The sequence below is a fragment of the Symphodus melops genome (genome assembly GCF_947650265.1).
Source record: "Symphodus melops genome assembly, chromosome: 23".
Classification (NCBI taxonomy): Eukaryota; Metazoa; Chordata; class Actinopteri; order Labriformes; family Labridae; genus Symphodus; species Symphodus melops.
This window is the reverse complement of record NC_136713.1, coordinates 4,056,632-4,070,311: the sequence shown is the minus strand read 5'-3', so window position 1 is coordinate 4,070,311 and position 13,680 is coordinate 4,056,632. Positions and strand designations below refer to the sequence as shown.

Sequence of the window (13,680 nt, the reverse complement as noted above, 5' to 3'; positions counted from 1 at the left end):
TCACTTACATAAATCCACTGCATGGCTTTCTTCATGAATGCTCGTTCAGCCTCTCTTTGCATGTGAGTGTTTGCTCTACTTTTCATTACTAACATGTGGATGGTGATGGACTAATTACACATTCTATTTATGTTTCTGGTCTTTTGTCTTTTTGGAATTAGATGATCGATTAGTGCATGAAAATAACATGAATATGCATATTGTTGAAGATGTTTTCAAGCAAAATCTGCAAAGCTTCTACGAGTCTGATAGAATTCTATGACACACATGAAACATAAATTGTATAATTCAGATTGGAAGACCACACTTTCATCTCCCTTACTGTCTTGTCTTTTAATGCCTCACTGAAGGCGCCATCATGGGACTCATGGGTAAGCTCAGCTCCAGAGAAAAAATCTCTCTTTTATTTTCTATTGTCATCATAAAAAAACAAACTAGCTATGTACCGTTTTTAGTTTGCCTTCAGAAAGACTCCACCACATCTACTCATCTTTCTACATTTTTACATATTTTTGGACTTTGATGGTGAGATAAATCTCCAACAGCATCCTTCTTTTTTATCAAACCACCTTCCTCCCACATCACCTGGGCTTTGACCTATATTTTCCTTTAAATCCTTCCAACTCATCAACCTCCGCTCCTCCTCCGACCTGCCTTTCCTTTTGCTTCCAAACCGTCACAATGCTCCTTAAATCCTGACCGTTAGCAAGAGCAGACCCCCATAGATCAGGATGATCACCAAAACCCTGAGGAGACCCAGGGGGACTGGGACTACGATGAAAGCAACACGCAGAGCTACGCACAGCCGAGCTGGGACGATGCAGAAACAGCTCAGGGTCAGGAGAGCTGGAACGACGATGGAGGATATGCTGCTCAGTCGTACACAGAACCCAACTGGGACGACGATGGAGCCCAAGTGGGACAGGGTGGCTGGGGCGATGATGGAGAGGTACGGGTGGGGTCTGCAGGACAGGGATGCAGGGTGGACCTCGGTTGGAGCTTGCAAATATCACTAGTTTAAAAAACCTTGGATTCAAGGGTCAAGAACAGGCCCGAACTTTCTTTAATTTCTTACTTTCTTGTACTTTTACTTCCTACCTTTCTTGAGTACATAGTAACATTAACTTAAACCCTTTCTTTGAGTTTCTTTGTAACTAATTTTCCTCTTTATTTTTTGATGCAGAGTGCAGTGACCAATGGCTCAGGGGGGGACCTTCCTCCAGGTTTTATCTACAAGGTTAGAAAACTTAATGCCTGGAATTAATTTAGTTGTTAATCATAAATGTATGTTTTTATAGAGTACATGTTACTGGGTTACTCACAGTCCATATTCAATCCAAACTGTACATTTGTGTTTTCTTCAGGTTAAAGCGATACATGATTACGCCGCCACAGACGGTGATGAGCTGGAGCTGAAGATGGGAGATGCTGTGCTTGTTTTGGCCTTTGACAACCCTGATGAACAGGTCATTGTTCAGACTTTTTTTTCCCATTCGGTTGTGTTCAAAAGACAAAAGGTTTGCACCATAACTCAACCAGGCAGCAGTAGAGCAGAAACTCTTGTTCTTGTTTTGTGGAAATATAAATGCTCATTGTTTTTTTTATCCACTAATGCATTATTCGAAATGTTTCAAACTTCATTTGTGTTTCTGCAGGACGATGGCTGGCTGTTGGGCGTAAAGGAGTCTCACTGGGCTGAGAGCAAAGATATTTCAGCCAAAGGTGTTTTCCCTGAAAACTTTACTCAGAAGGTTTGAGTTTCAGGCTACATAAAGATGTTGCTCCCAGAACTCCTCTGATATCTCTAATGGGAAAAGACTCGGTTGTTACACACCAGAAAGCATCGGTGCATGATTGGAAATATGCTCTAAACATTTCACTGATACCAAAAGGTTTAATGCTGTTGAAAATGGTGCCAGTTATTATAAACACATTTATATACAGCTCAGTAAAAGGGCTGAGAGGAGAGTGAATATGTTTTACAAAATTATCAACTTGTGGAAATATTGTAGTCATCTCAGTGTTTTAGTCAAATCTCCCACAAAAAGCAAACATATTGATTTGTTTTGATTTCTTATTCCTGCATTATTTATTTCTTCATTTGCTGAACTCAAATGAAACATTTAAACACAAGTCATGATGTACTGTATGAATGTCAAACTATGTTATGTTGTGTTTTGTGAAGGACTTTTGAACAATTATGAGAACTGTTCTTGCATGAAGCCTTTGATTGTATTGTCATTGCGTTCTTTAAGGTGGCTCTGGGTGTTTGAAATGTACGAGCGCGTGCAGGTGACGCCTGAGTGAAAATCATTACAGTGTTTTGAATCTAGGATCATCAGAGGGAACAGTAAATTTTCCTTTACTTCATTGGCCATTTTCAGGATGTGGGGGCTTCCTTTTGACTTTTAAATCCTCTTTTTGTTGGTGAATGAAATGTAAAATCTCACTCTGAAACTGAGTTGCAGATTTTCTTTCTGAACACTAGATTAGTTATCCTCCTTTCCTACACAGGACACATGTTATTTAGTCTTTTTTAAATGTGGTCATTTATTTAAATCAGACTCTCTGAGGGGCAGTTTGGACTCTGAATCTTGAACTTTCTTCTCTCCAGAAAACACCCGATCACTGCTGTAAAAACACTTTGTCCATGGTAGAAAAATGACAAGAGACTGAAGCATGTAGAACTTTAGCTCAAAACAATGAAACCCATGCAGAGCTCATTTTTACATTGTGTGGAATGAATGAGGTAGGAATAAGTCAGAGTGGTAACTACTGCACTGCCTGATGGATTCATTAAAAATGAATGAAACAACAAGCAACTTGTCAATGTGATGTGTGTCTCACCTGTTACTTTCTTCTGGGTCTGCTAATCAGTCTGTATCATTAAACACTGAAATCTTCATTATCCTAATTATGTTTTCAGTTGGCTCAGTCTATTCTTCTTTTTTACCTCTCAGCTTCATAAATACAAGTGACACTCACATGAACGTCGTCTAGTTTTTATTGCTTCTATATGACATAATCTAGTTATCCTGGGTTGGATAACTAGATAACCAGGTCAGGATAAACCACAGACCAGATCTTGGGCGTTCCTGTTAATCTACTTTCCTGCCGACTGTTTGTGCTTCATACCAGTGTGACCTTCAATGTTTCTATAACAACAGGACAGCCAATCATGGAGAACGACAACAGAGCAGCCAAGCTGGGTCTCCTGGGGAGGAGGGGCTTCCTTTACTCAACAGCAGATCAAACTGCAGTGAGGGGGCAGACCTCGGTCCGATCATTCAGAATCACAGAGACCCAGTTGTTTGTCTGAATCGAAGGAGTGATCATATTACTTGCAAAGGATCATTTCTGTGTGTTTTTTGTCTGCAGACACCCACCACTAACCAAACCAAAACTCCAAAGCATGCACATGAAACATGTCAAACAATTTCCATAGTTGAAGAGTTTACAGATAACAGCATGTTGATCATTTCTGGAAAACATATCATCATATTCACCTCTTTCTCATATATCAGTATGACATTTTATCCCTTTGCTGCAGCCAAAGTTTAAGTCCCATTCTACATTCAGCAAACTGCAGGATTTTTTCAAACCTATGAAGCGTTTCATCTTTAGCACAAGGGTATTAATGATTGTACATATTTGGACTGTTGCTTACTTAAAATGCATCTGAAATGCAGTTTAGGATTGCCCCAGACTTTGTATAATTCTTTGTGGAGTCACGCTTTGCCTCGATCTCTATGGAGACATCAGACCCCCTACAGGGCTTTGAGTTCATTAGTCTCCACAAATACCCAAACACTGCCCTGTTTGCTGTGACTAAAATGAGTCCTGAGTGCTTGCTCTGTGTGAGGGTCAGAGTTATACATTACCCTGAGCAGGAAGGAGGTTTATTGAAGTGTGGCAGACCATGTTTGCATAATGTGTTATTTGCTTTCCCCCCCTGCTAAACCCAGTTAACCCCAGTTTATGGTAACAAACATTGTAACCATAGAGTTTGGATGAACTATAAGTAGAGGTGAAGTCTTTGGGGACAAACTGATTGAGGATTTTCCTGCAGATACTCAACATCAGCAGCTGAAAATTATAACAATGGTAAGCAGTTTCAGGCATCTCAAGTGAATGAATTAATTTGCATAAATCTTTTTGCAAAAGATTTAACACAAAACAGCAGTTCAACACTTTTTTTAGGTTTACATCTATTTTCTTTCCTCCAGCGTGAATGCCTCTCCATCCATGTTGGTCAAGCCGGTGTCCAAATGGGCAATGCATGCTGGGAGCTCTACTGTCTGGAGCACGGCATCCAGCCTGATGGTCAGATGCCCAGTGATAAGACCATCGGAGGAGGAGATGACTCCTTCAACACCTTCTTCAGTGAGACAGGAGCTGGGAAACATGTTCCTCGAGCCGTCTTTGTGGATCTGGAGCCAACAGTGATCGGTAAAAAAAGTCCACCAACTGTAGATGAACACTTGGAATTCATTGGTTATATTTTAAGTTTATTCTGTTGACATTTTCAGATGAGGTCCGTACTGGAACCTACCGGCAGCTCTTTCATCCTGAGCAGCTAATCACTGGAAAGGAGGACGCAGCCAACAACTACGCCCGTGGTCACTACACCATCGGCAAGGAGGTCATTGACCTGGTTCTTGACAGGATCCGCAAACTGGTGAGTTTTCTTGCAAAGAAAAGCTCAGTCTAAAATCAATTAGAGTGGGAATTATTTTATTCTGTTTTCATGCAGACTGATCAGTGCACTGGGCTCCAAGGGTTCCTCATCTTCCACTCCTTTGGAGGAGGAACCGGCTCTGGCTTCACCTCTCTGCTGATGGAGCGCCTCTCTGTCGACTATGGCAAAAAGTCCAAGCTGGAGTTTGCCGTTTACCCGGCCCCCCAGGTGTCCACAGCTGTGGTGGAGCCCTACAACTCCATCCTGACCACTCACACCACCCTGGAGCACTCTGACTGCGCCTTCATGGTGGACAACGAAGCCATCTATGACATCTGTCGCAGGAATCTGGACATTGAGCGCCCCACCTACACCAACCTCAACAGGCTGATTGGACAGATTGTCTCTTCCATCACCGCCTCCCTGCGCTTCGACGGAGCCCTGAACGTGGACCTGACGGAGTTCCAGACCAACCTGGTACCCTACCCTCGAATCCACTTCCCTCTGGTCACCTACGCCCCAGTTATCTCAGCAGAGAAAGCCTATCATGAGCAGCTCTCAGTGGCTGAAATCACAAACGCCTGCTTTGAGCCGGCCAATCAGATGGTGAAATGTGACCCCCGCCATGGAAAGTATATGGCCTGCTGTCTCCTGTACCGTGGAGATGTGGTGCCCAAAGATGTCAACTCTGCCATCGCCACAATAAAAACCAGGCGCACCATCCAGTTTGTGGACTGGTGTCCCACAGGCTTCAAGGTGGGCATCAACTACCAGCCCCCCACTGTGGTTCCTGGAGGAGACCTGGCCAAGGTGCAGAGGGCCGTGTGCATGCTGAGCAACACCACCGCCATCGCAGAGGCCTGGGCTCGACTCGACCACAAGTTTGACCTGATGTACGCCAAGAGGGCCTTTGTCCACTGGTACGTCGGGGAGGGGATGGAGGAGGGCGAGTTCTCCGAGGCCAGAGAGGACATGGCTGCTCTGGAGAAGGATTATGAGGAGGTGGGCACTGACAGCGTTGACGAAGGAGAGGAAGAGGGGGAATAGGACTTAAAGCCTTACACAATTTTTGAAAAGTATCACACAATGAAGACACTATTGAATCCAGTTGTACTCATACTGAAGGTAAAATAAAGCAAAGTCCTAAACATTTGTCCTGTCAATTTGTAAAAACAAAACAAAACAATGATTCAAATTCTGTCGCAGCCTTCCTGTTGTGAGCAGATGTGTTGTTTTTAAGTGTACTCCTGCGAGCCATTGTTTAAAGTGCACACACACCTCTGACTGGCATGTTTGGGTCAACAGCCATCTGAGTGCAACCAACGCTTAAGAAAGGACAAACCAGGGAAACTAATTGTTCAGGCAATTCTTACTTAGCAGTCTGTTATTGTATTTCTACGGTTACCTACTGATAGATCAGACATACTGTATAACAGACATTCAAACTCAAACTACAGAGTATATGGATGTGAACAGAAAAGCTGTGCCACTGAAAAGGATTTTCTCAAGAGTTGATCTTTTACCAGGCAGGAAAAACTCTGAAACGGTAGCTCATCACTGTGTAATAAAACTTTCCATTAAAGCAAGGCAAACAGAATTGTTTAAAGGTCAGCAGCTGTCTAATGCACTCTGACTAACATTCAGTAAGTCCTTCAAAAAAAATAATACTGGCCTTAATCTGTCTGGGGGAAATTCTTGGTAGAGGTCAAAACTCTTTGTTAATCTTCACTTTTAATAACTGCATGTATCCAGTCAAGTCAATACAACCACCAAGCTCACATCTTTCTGTGGTGTTTTTTAAACTCAGTGGAAATATGTATCATGAACAGTGATGTTCTGTTATCTCTTAGAAAACAATCAGTGATCTCAAATGTCACCTGCCTCTGAGTGGAGTGTGCAGCAGTGTGCTCCCAGGCATGCAGATAACTTTGCATTGCAAATGAATCTGGACTGACGGAGTGATGCAGCAGTTATCTGTAACAGAAGCCTATGTATGCCACTCTGTGGATGTATCTATTTCTCCTCCTTCCTTCAAGATAAGAAAAGAGAGGCTCCAAATGTGCTATGCCGATAGTATCAAGTTCTTTTTTTTATCAGCTCTACATTACAGTAGTTTGTTTGTATCCACAAACCCATTGTCTGATAACTGAAAGATCAGGGACTTCAGCAGTCAAAGAAATGTCTGTTTAAGGGTCCTTGAGCAAGTCTGAACATGTACCTGTTCAGCGCAAGATAGCAACAGCTAACATACCTTAAATATAAGGGATATAATTTGAAGGGAGGGCAAATAGACATGGGTCATATTTCATTGCTACTCTGGTCTTTGTTGTTGGTTACTCATTTGTGTAAGAACAGCCCTTGTTTGTTAGATCTGTGCAGGGGAGCATACCAGATGATTTTTGAGCTCCTTCCTCCTCATCTTTCATCAAAAGAAACGGTGTTTGCTTCCCCAGCTCCTCCAGTTACCACAACATGCCAAGCTGTTGCCTAGAGATGGGGCACTATAAATCATCATCCCTCACTTGTACTTAACACAACAACCCCAGCTACTCATTACAGGTGACAAGGGACTGTTTCAAGCAGCAAAAACATGGTAAGGAAATCTTTAATTCTATACATTTTACACAAGTAACCTTACATAACTTATCGAAAAAGGCCATAATAGGAAATGCTGGAGATTTGTCAGATTAAATTGCTTAAAATCATGTCGTCCTGTTTTACAATTAGATGTCTCCAAAGAGTAGTTGGCTATTGGGATATTTTTAAGCTTTTTTCTTGCTGAGATACAGTGACACACAGTCTTCAGAGCATTTTAAAATGTTCCTGCCACCAATTTTGTGATTACTGTATGTTCAGTGACTGTTGGGTCAGTTTTACTCACTCAATAAGAGACAAAGGGTTTGTGCCACACCTCCTCTCTAAGGGACATACACCTCTGCACATGATTTAACAAAATGATCTAAATGACCTTTATGGTTAGCACTACAGTTGCAAAATGAAAACAAAAATCTGAACTACTTGTACTTTCAGCGTGAATGTATCTCTGTCCATGTTGGCCAAGCTGGAGCTCAGATAGGCAATGCATGCTGGGAACTCTATTGTCTGGAGCACGGCATCCAGCCCGATGGTCAGATGCCCAGTGATAAGACCATCGGAGGAGGAGACGACTCCTTCAACACTTTCTTCAGTGAGACAGGAGCTGGGAAACACGTTCCTCGAGCCGTCTTTGTGGATCTGGAGCCAACAGTGATTGGTAAGATCACTTTTTCCCAGCTACAGAACAAATTAGACAGGGTCTTGGGACAATGAAATTGTCACGCAAACTTTAATAATATGTTGTTTAATTTTCCCAATTACAGATGAGGTCCGTACTGGAACCTACCGGCAGCTCTTTCATCCTGAGCAGCTAATCACTGGAAAGGAAGATGCAGCCAACAACTACGCCCGTGGTCACTACACCATCGGCAAGGAGTCTATTGACCTGGTTCTTGACAGGATCCGCAAACTGGTGAGTTTTCTCACAGATACTCAATACTTGAATATAAAAGCCATGGATTAAAAATGATATGCTCTCCTAAAGGCTGATCAGTGCACTGGGCTCCAAGGGTTCCTCATCTTCCACTCCTTTGGAGGAGGAACCGGCTCTGGCTTCACCTCTCTGCTGATGGAGCGCCTCTCTGTCGACTATGGCAAAAAGTCCAAGCTGGAGTTTGCCGTTTACCCGGCCCCCCAGGTGTCCACAGCTGTGGTGGAGCCCTACAACTCCATCCTGACCACTCACACCACCCTGGAGCACTCTGACTGCGCCTTCATGGTGGACAACGAAGCCATCTATGACATCTGTCGCAGGAATCTGGACATTGAGCGCCCCACCTACACCAACCTCAACAGGCTGATTGGACAGATTGTCTCTTCCATCACCGCCTCCCTGCGCTTCGACGGAGCCCTGAACGTGGACCTGACGGAGTTCCAGACCAACCTGGTACCCTACCCTCGAATCCACTTCCCTCTGGCCACCTACGCCCCAGTTATCTCGGCAGAGAAAGCCTATCATGAGCAGCTCTCAGTGGCTGAAATCACAAACGCCTGCTTTGAGCCGGCCAATCAGATGGTGAAATGTGACCCCCGCCATGGAAAGTATATGGCCTGCTGCCTCCTGTACCGTGGAGATGTGGTGCCCAAAGACGTCAACTCCGCCATCGCCACAATAAAAACAAAGCGCACCATCCAGTTTGTGGACTGGTGTCCCACAGGCTTCAAGGTGGGCATCAACTACCAGCCCCCCACTGTGGTTCCTGGAGGAGACCTGGCCAAGGTGCAGAGGGCCGTGTGCATGCTGAGCAACACCACCGCCATCGCAGAGGCCTGGGCTCGACTCGACCACAAGTTTGACCTGATGTACGCCAAGAGGGCCTTCGTCCACTGGTACGTCGGGGAGGGGATGGAGGAGGGCGAGTTCTCCGAGGCCAGAGAGGACATGGCTGCTCTGGAGAAGGATTATGAGGAGGTGGGCACTGACAGTATCGGAGATGAAGGAGAGGAAGAGGGGGAAGAATATTAAGTTTGCAATGACCTCAGGTCCGAAATTCAATGATGATCATTATCTGACATACACTTATTTGTGAATGTTAAGCACAAATGACCTGCAAGATTCTTGTTTTGTGCTAAAAAAAATTGAGGCATAATTTTTATCTTATTGTTTTTATCCTGAAACATTAAACTGAACATGCATTATTCATTTGCAGTGTTGTCAATGTTTGAACACAGGCCTGAATCAAGGCATAGGTCATGCTGCACTCACTTCCTTCTCTTTAAACCACAAACATTGAGCTCTAATTCCTCCTCACAGTCACAGCATATATCATACTTTACATAATAAAAATCCCTAAGGATTAGATCTTTTTATTTATAGCTTCTGCACAAACATTTTCCTCGTAGGCTATAGGCCTTCTTTTGTTCGATTTATTTCACATAGTCATCCATTATCGGACAGTATGTGCTGGAGTGAGGGCCCTCTGTTCCGTATTTGAATTGTGATGCCTTCAGGTGCCGTTCCTAATTTCTCCCTTTCGGAGCTCATATACTTTAAAAACGCCAGTGAGTGAATTCAGAGTATCAAAAATGAAGAATGGACGGATAGGTTTTTATCCGAGTGACATGTTATTTTACAAACTAATAAATAACAACAGCTACATGTACGATGACGCAGCAGAAGTGCACGACTCTGAATATTTCCAGCCGCATTTGAAAGCACGCGACGTACGCTACCGCCAAAACGACGCTTAACCGTCACTATAGCTCCGCCTCCTTGAGGAAGTATAAATACCCCCAACTTTCCCCCCCTCGTCAGTACTGCCTTCAAGAACCGATTCTTCAACGTCGGCGGGAAGGAGAAACTGATTAAAAATGGTAAGCATTCATGCAAACTATATAAATGATGTAAAAGAGACCCAGTTTTACTTTATTGCGACCAGGCAAGCGGCGGATCGTTTTTTTAAACGAAACACATCATTCAAGTAAACCGCGCCTTTGTCTTATTTGGGAGGGGGGTGAAATGATAATTTTGAAAACTAATTAATTTATTAATTAATTTTTAAAACTCCGAAAAATGGTCAGTGTAATTTATCTAAAATAACTTTATATTTGGTCTTGTTTCTTTACCGTCGTGTGAGGTGTAATAATACGGAGTGTGGTCAATGTAGCGGCGCTGCAGTTTGAATCAAAATGGCCGAAAAATGGCCGTTATTAAACCCCCAAGCTTTTTAAAATGCGACTCCGACTTTATCAACCTACTCATTAAAGTATGTCGTAAATATTAGTCTTTATAATTGTTTTTCTGCCTTAATGTCGTCATCTTAAAACTTTAGGCGGGTACAAAGAGTTAAGAGGCGCCATTAGCTAACGCCCAGTCCGTGAACGTTACACAAAGGTAGGAGGGGGGGGGGGGCAGAGCCTGCATCTGCCCCTTTAGGCGGTTCAAGTTTTTTTTTTTCTCTCACTGATCGCCTGTTGCGGCTGCGCAGTCATAGCTTGAAGGCAGATAAAACCCCGCAGTGAAGCCGCCATGTGGCTCAGCAGTGACTACTGAAACTACAAAGATGTCGCCTGAGGCTCCGGATAAATGTGCACTCACCGACCAGCAGTTTGAGAGTCGATGGCGTAGCTGAATAAAATATTTGAGGGTCGAGATCTTAACTTGTGCAGCCCTTTTCTGTATAATGTAAACTGTTACTTTGTCCTTAGCCTTAAACTGAACTTTATTGATCATTTTGGGATGACTCCCTCAAGGGAACTTAGGTTCCAGCAGCATATAAAATAAAATGTAGCAGGTAATAAAAAAAGTAACAATATATAGAATAGATAATGGAACACTCTTCCGTTAGAAAAAATATGCATGGAAGAAGCAGAAAAATATATACAAAGTAATTATGAATGCATTACTGGTAAATACACAAACTGAAATAATAAACATTCGCTTTGCCTTTTAACATTAGAATTATAAGTGTTTCTCGTCAGTCATATCAGTTTGCTATTTGTAAAATATATTCTTAAATTTCAGGTATTCTGAAGACTGAACAAAGCTGTTAGGAGTATTATCCCTTTATGAATTAAATGTAAGAGATGATAAAGATTATAACTGGTTTCCCCCTTTTTCTCTCCTCAGCGTGAGTGTATTTCTATGCATGTCGGCCAGGCCGGAGCCCAAATGGGCAATGCTTGCTGGGAGCTCTACTGTCTGGAGCACGGCATCCAGCCTGATGGTCAGATGCCCAGTGATAAGACCATCGGAGGAGGAGACGACTCCTTCAACACCTTCTTCAGTGAGACAGGAGCTGGGAAACATGTTCCTCGAGCAATCTTTGTTGATCTGGAGCCAACTGTGATCGGTAAGTAAACGGATTATACTGAAAAAGAAGGCCAACCCCCATAAACTATTTTGGGAGAGTCTAGAAAAAATGCTACTTTTTACCCTTTCAGTTCATTGGTTATATTTTAAGTTTATTCTGTTGACATTTTCAGATGAGGTACGGACTGGAACCTACCGCCAGCTCTTCCATCCCGAGCAGCTGATTACCGGCAAGGAGGACGCAGCCAACAACTACGCACGTGGGCACTACACTGTTGGAAAGGAAATCATTGACCTGGTTCTTGACAGGACACGCAAACTGGTGAGTTTAAATTCTCATTACACAAACTCCTTGTCACTACTATAATGTCATTGCGACCTAACCACATTTTAAAACATGACTGTTTCAGGCTGATCAGTGCACTGGGCTCCAAGGGTTCCTCATCTTCCACTCCTTTGGAGGAGGAACCGGCTCTGGCTTCACCTCTCTGCTGATGGAGCGCCTCTCTGTCGACTATGGCAAAAAGTCCAAGCTGGAGTTTGCCGTTTACCCGGCCCCCCAGGTGTCCACAGCTGTGGTGGAGCCCTACAACTCCATCCTGACCACTCACACCACCCTGGAGCACTCTGACTGCGCCTTCATGGTGGACAACGAAGCCATCTATGACATCTGTCGCAGGAATCTGGACATTGAGCGCCCCACCTACACCAACCTCAACAGGCTGATTGGACAGATTGTCTCTTCCATCACCGCCTCCCTGCGCTTCGACGGAGCCCTGAACGTGGACCTGACGGAGTTCCAGACCAACCTGGTACCCTACCCTCGAATCCACTTCCCTCTGGCCACCTACGCCCCAGTTATCTCGGCAGAGAAAGCCTATCATGAGCAGCTCTCAGTGGCCGACATCACAAACGCCTGCTTTGAGCCGGCCAATCAGATGGTGAAATGTGACCCCCGCCATGGAAAGTACATGGCCTGCTGCCTCCTGTACCGTGGAGATGTGGTGCCCAAAGACGTCAACTCTGCCATCGCCACAATAAAAACCAGGCGCACCATCCAGTTTGTGGACTGGTGTCCCACAGGCTTCAAGGTGGGCATCAACTACCAGCCCCCCACTGTGGTTCCTGGAGGAGACCTGGCCAAGGTGCAGAGGGCCGTGTGCATGCTGAGCAACACCACCGCCATCGCAGAGGCCTGGGCTCGACTCGACCACAAGTTTGACCTGATGTACGCCAAGAGGGCCTTCGTCCACTGGTACGTGGGAGAGGGGATGGAGGAGGGCGAGTTCTCCGAGGCCAGAGAGGACATGGCTGCTCTGGAGAAGGATTATGAGGAGGTGGGCACTGACAGCGTTGGAGAGGAAGATGAAGGCGAGGAGTACTGAGCTCCTGAAACATCCGTAGCTGGCTCTGGTTCGATCATGTCCAAACATTTCCTGTCAACTTAATACAAAGCAGTCTACATCCCTGTGGCTGTAAAGTTGGACTCATTCCTTACAGTGCACATTCCAGCGAGCTACGTTAGTCTGGTTTTTAATTGTGCAAACCAATAAAATGTTAACTTCAGTCTTTGTCCTGTTTTTATTTTTTAATCTGCAGGTTTAGAAACATTCACAAGCTGATGCAGCACACACCAGTCAGGCTTTAACTACTTTAGACAACACTTCAGATCAGAACTCAAGTCTGAAGTGACTTTACAGCAGACAAAATCTGAATTTGCACCTTTAGCAACTGGTGCTTTTAAGTCTGGTTTGGGGTGATAAAAAAGAAGCACGTTCATCAGTATACTGAAGCTTTCTTATCACCCTGGAGTGACATGTTCGACCCCAGAACGAAGGCTCATTTAAATGCATCACAATGTAGTGGATCTCTTACCTGAAGCAGCAAGCTCATTAAAATGAATCTTCAAGGCATTTCATGAGTTTACTCAAGGAGTCTTAACTGCTATTAAAAGCATTTTAGAAGGAAACTGAAGCTGTCTGAAACGTATGGATTGAGACCTTGGGTGCTGTGAGGGCCGGGTGATTTTAAAACCTGGTCAGGGTGGTCTATGTACCACTGAGCTGCAGGTCAGAGAGTGGAACTTCATCTTACTACAGAAGTGAACAATAAAGTTATGGATCCTACCTCCGAGGCCTTTCATGCTGATTTCTTC

The 13,680-nt window shown here is 44.1% G+C and overlaps 4 protein-coding genes and 1 long non-coding RNA gene across 6 annotated transcripts in view; 4 read left to right on the top strand and 1 right to left on the bottom strand.

Annotated features, from left to right (window-relative positions):
- The window catches only part of bin1b (bridging integrator 1b), a 13,413-nt gene extending 10,519 nt beyond the window's left edge, over positions 1-2,894 (top strand). Inside the window, exons 14-16 of one of the 2 annotated variants that reach the window (XM_079336812.1) lie at positions 1,184-1,237; positions 1,365-1,466; positions 1,656-2,894. In XM_079336812.1, coding sequence (XP_079192938.1) covers positions 1,184-1,237; positions 1,365-1,466; positions 1,656-1,757 — 258 coding nt within the window. In that variant the 3' untranslated portion in view covers positions 1,758-2,894. The remainder of the gene's footprint in view (positions 1-1,183; positions 1,238-1,364; positions 1,467-1,655) is intronic. The other variant, XM_079336813.1, reaches the window with a different exon arrangement.
- LOC306819052 overlaps positions 1-13,680 on the bottom strand; it is a 17,540-nt gene extending 3,860 nt beyond the window's left edge. The window contains exon 1 of the long non-coding RNA XR_013778480.1: positions 13,653-13,680. This is a non-coding gene — a long non-coding RNA (uncharacterized lncRNA). The remainder of the gene's footprint in view (positions 1-13,652) is intronic.
- On the top strand, positions 4,227-5,788 carry LOC306818706 (tubulin alpha-1A chain-like). The gene is made up of 3 exons (XM_079336405.1): positions 4,227-4,449; positions 4,530-4,678; positions 4,754-5,788. Exons 1-3 carry the CDS (start codon positions 4,269-4,271, stop codon positions 5,723-5,725), a joined length of 1,302 nt encoding a protein of 433 aa, XP_079192531.1. The 5' UTR covers positions 4,227-4,268; the 3' UTR covers positions 5,726-5,788.
- LOC306818884 (tubulin alpha-1A chain-like) lies at positions 7,169-9,412 on the top strand. Its single transcript, XM_079336612.1, has 4 exons — positions 7,169-7,271; positions 7,709-7,931; positions 8,038-8,186; positions 8,259-9,412. Exons 1-4 carry the CDS (start codon positions 7,269-7,271, stop codon positions 9,237-9,239), a joined length of 1,356 nt encoding a protein of 451 aa, XP_079192738.1. The 5' UTR covers positions 7,169-7,268; the 3' UTR covers positions 9,240-9,412.
- Positions 9,977-13,091, top strand: LOC306818885 (tubulin alpha chain-like). Its single transcript, XM_079336613.1, has 4 exons — positions 9,977-10,087; positions 11,343-11,565; positions 11,699-11,847; positions 11,936-13,091. Exons 1-4 carry the CDS (start codon positions 10,085-10,087, stop codon positions 12,908-12,910), a joined length of 1,350 nt encoding a protein of 449 aa, XP_079192739.1. The 5' UTR covers positions 9,977-10,084; the 3' UTR covers positions 12,911-13,091.

Excerpts from the sequence above, each read along its gene's own strand:
- LOC306818706 (XM_079336405.1), top strand. The coding sequence starts at position 4,269 with ATGGGCAATGCATGCTGGGAGCTCTACTGTCTGGAGCACGGCATCCAG. Across the intron at positions 4,450-4,529 it reads TCTGGAGCCAACAGTGATCG|ATGAGGTCCGTACTGGAACC; the intron begins GTAAAAAAAGTC and ends TGACATTTTCAG. Across the intron at positions 4,679-4,753 it reads TTGACAGGATCCGCAAACTG|ACTGATCAGTGCACTGGGCT; the intron begins GTGAGTTTTCTT and ends GTTTTCATGCAG.
- LOC306818884 (XM_079336612.1), top strand. Across the intron at positions 7,932-8,037 it reads TCTGGAGCCAACAGTGATTG|ATGAGGTCCGTACTGGAACC; the intron begins GTAAGATCACTT and ends TCCCAATTACAG. Across the intron at positions 8,187-8,258 it reads TTGACAGGATCCGCAAACTG|GCTGATCAGTGCACTGGGCT; the intron begins GTGAGTTTTCTC and ends GCTCTCCTAAAG.
- LOC306818885 (XM_079336613.1), top strand. Across the intron at positions 11,566-11,698 it reads TCTGGAGCCAACTGTGATCG|ATGAGGTACGGACTGGAACC; the intron begins GTAAGTAAACGG and ends TGACATTTTCAG. Across the intron at positions 11,848-11,935 it reads TTGACAGGACACGCAAACTG|GCTGATCAGTGCACTGGGCT; the intron begins GTGAGTTTAAAT and ends TGACTGTTTCAG.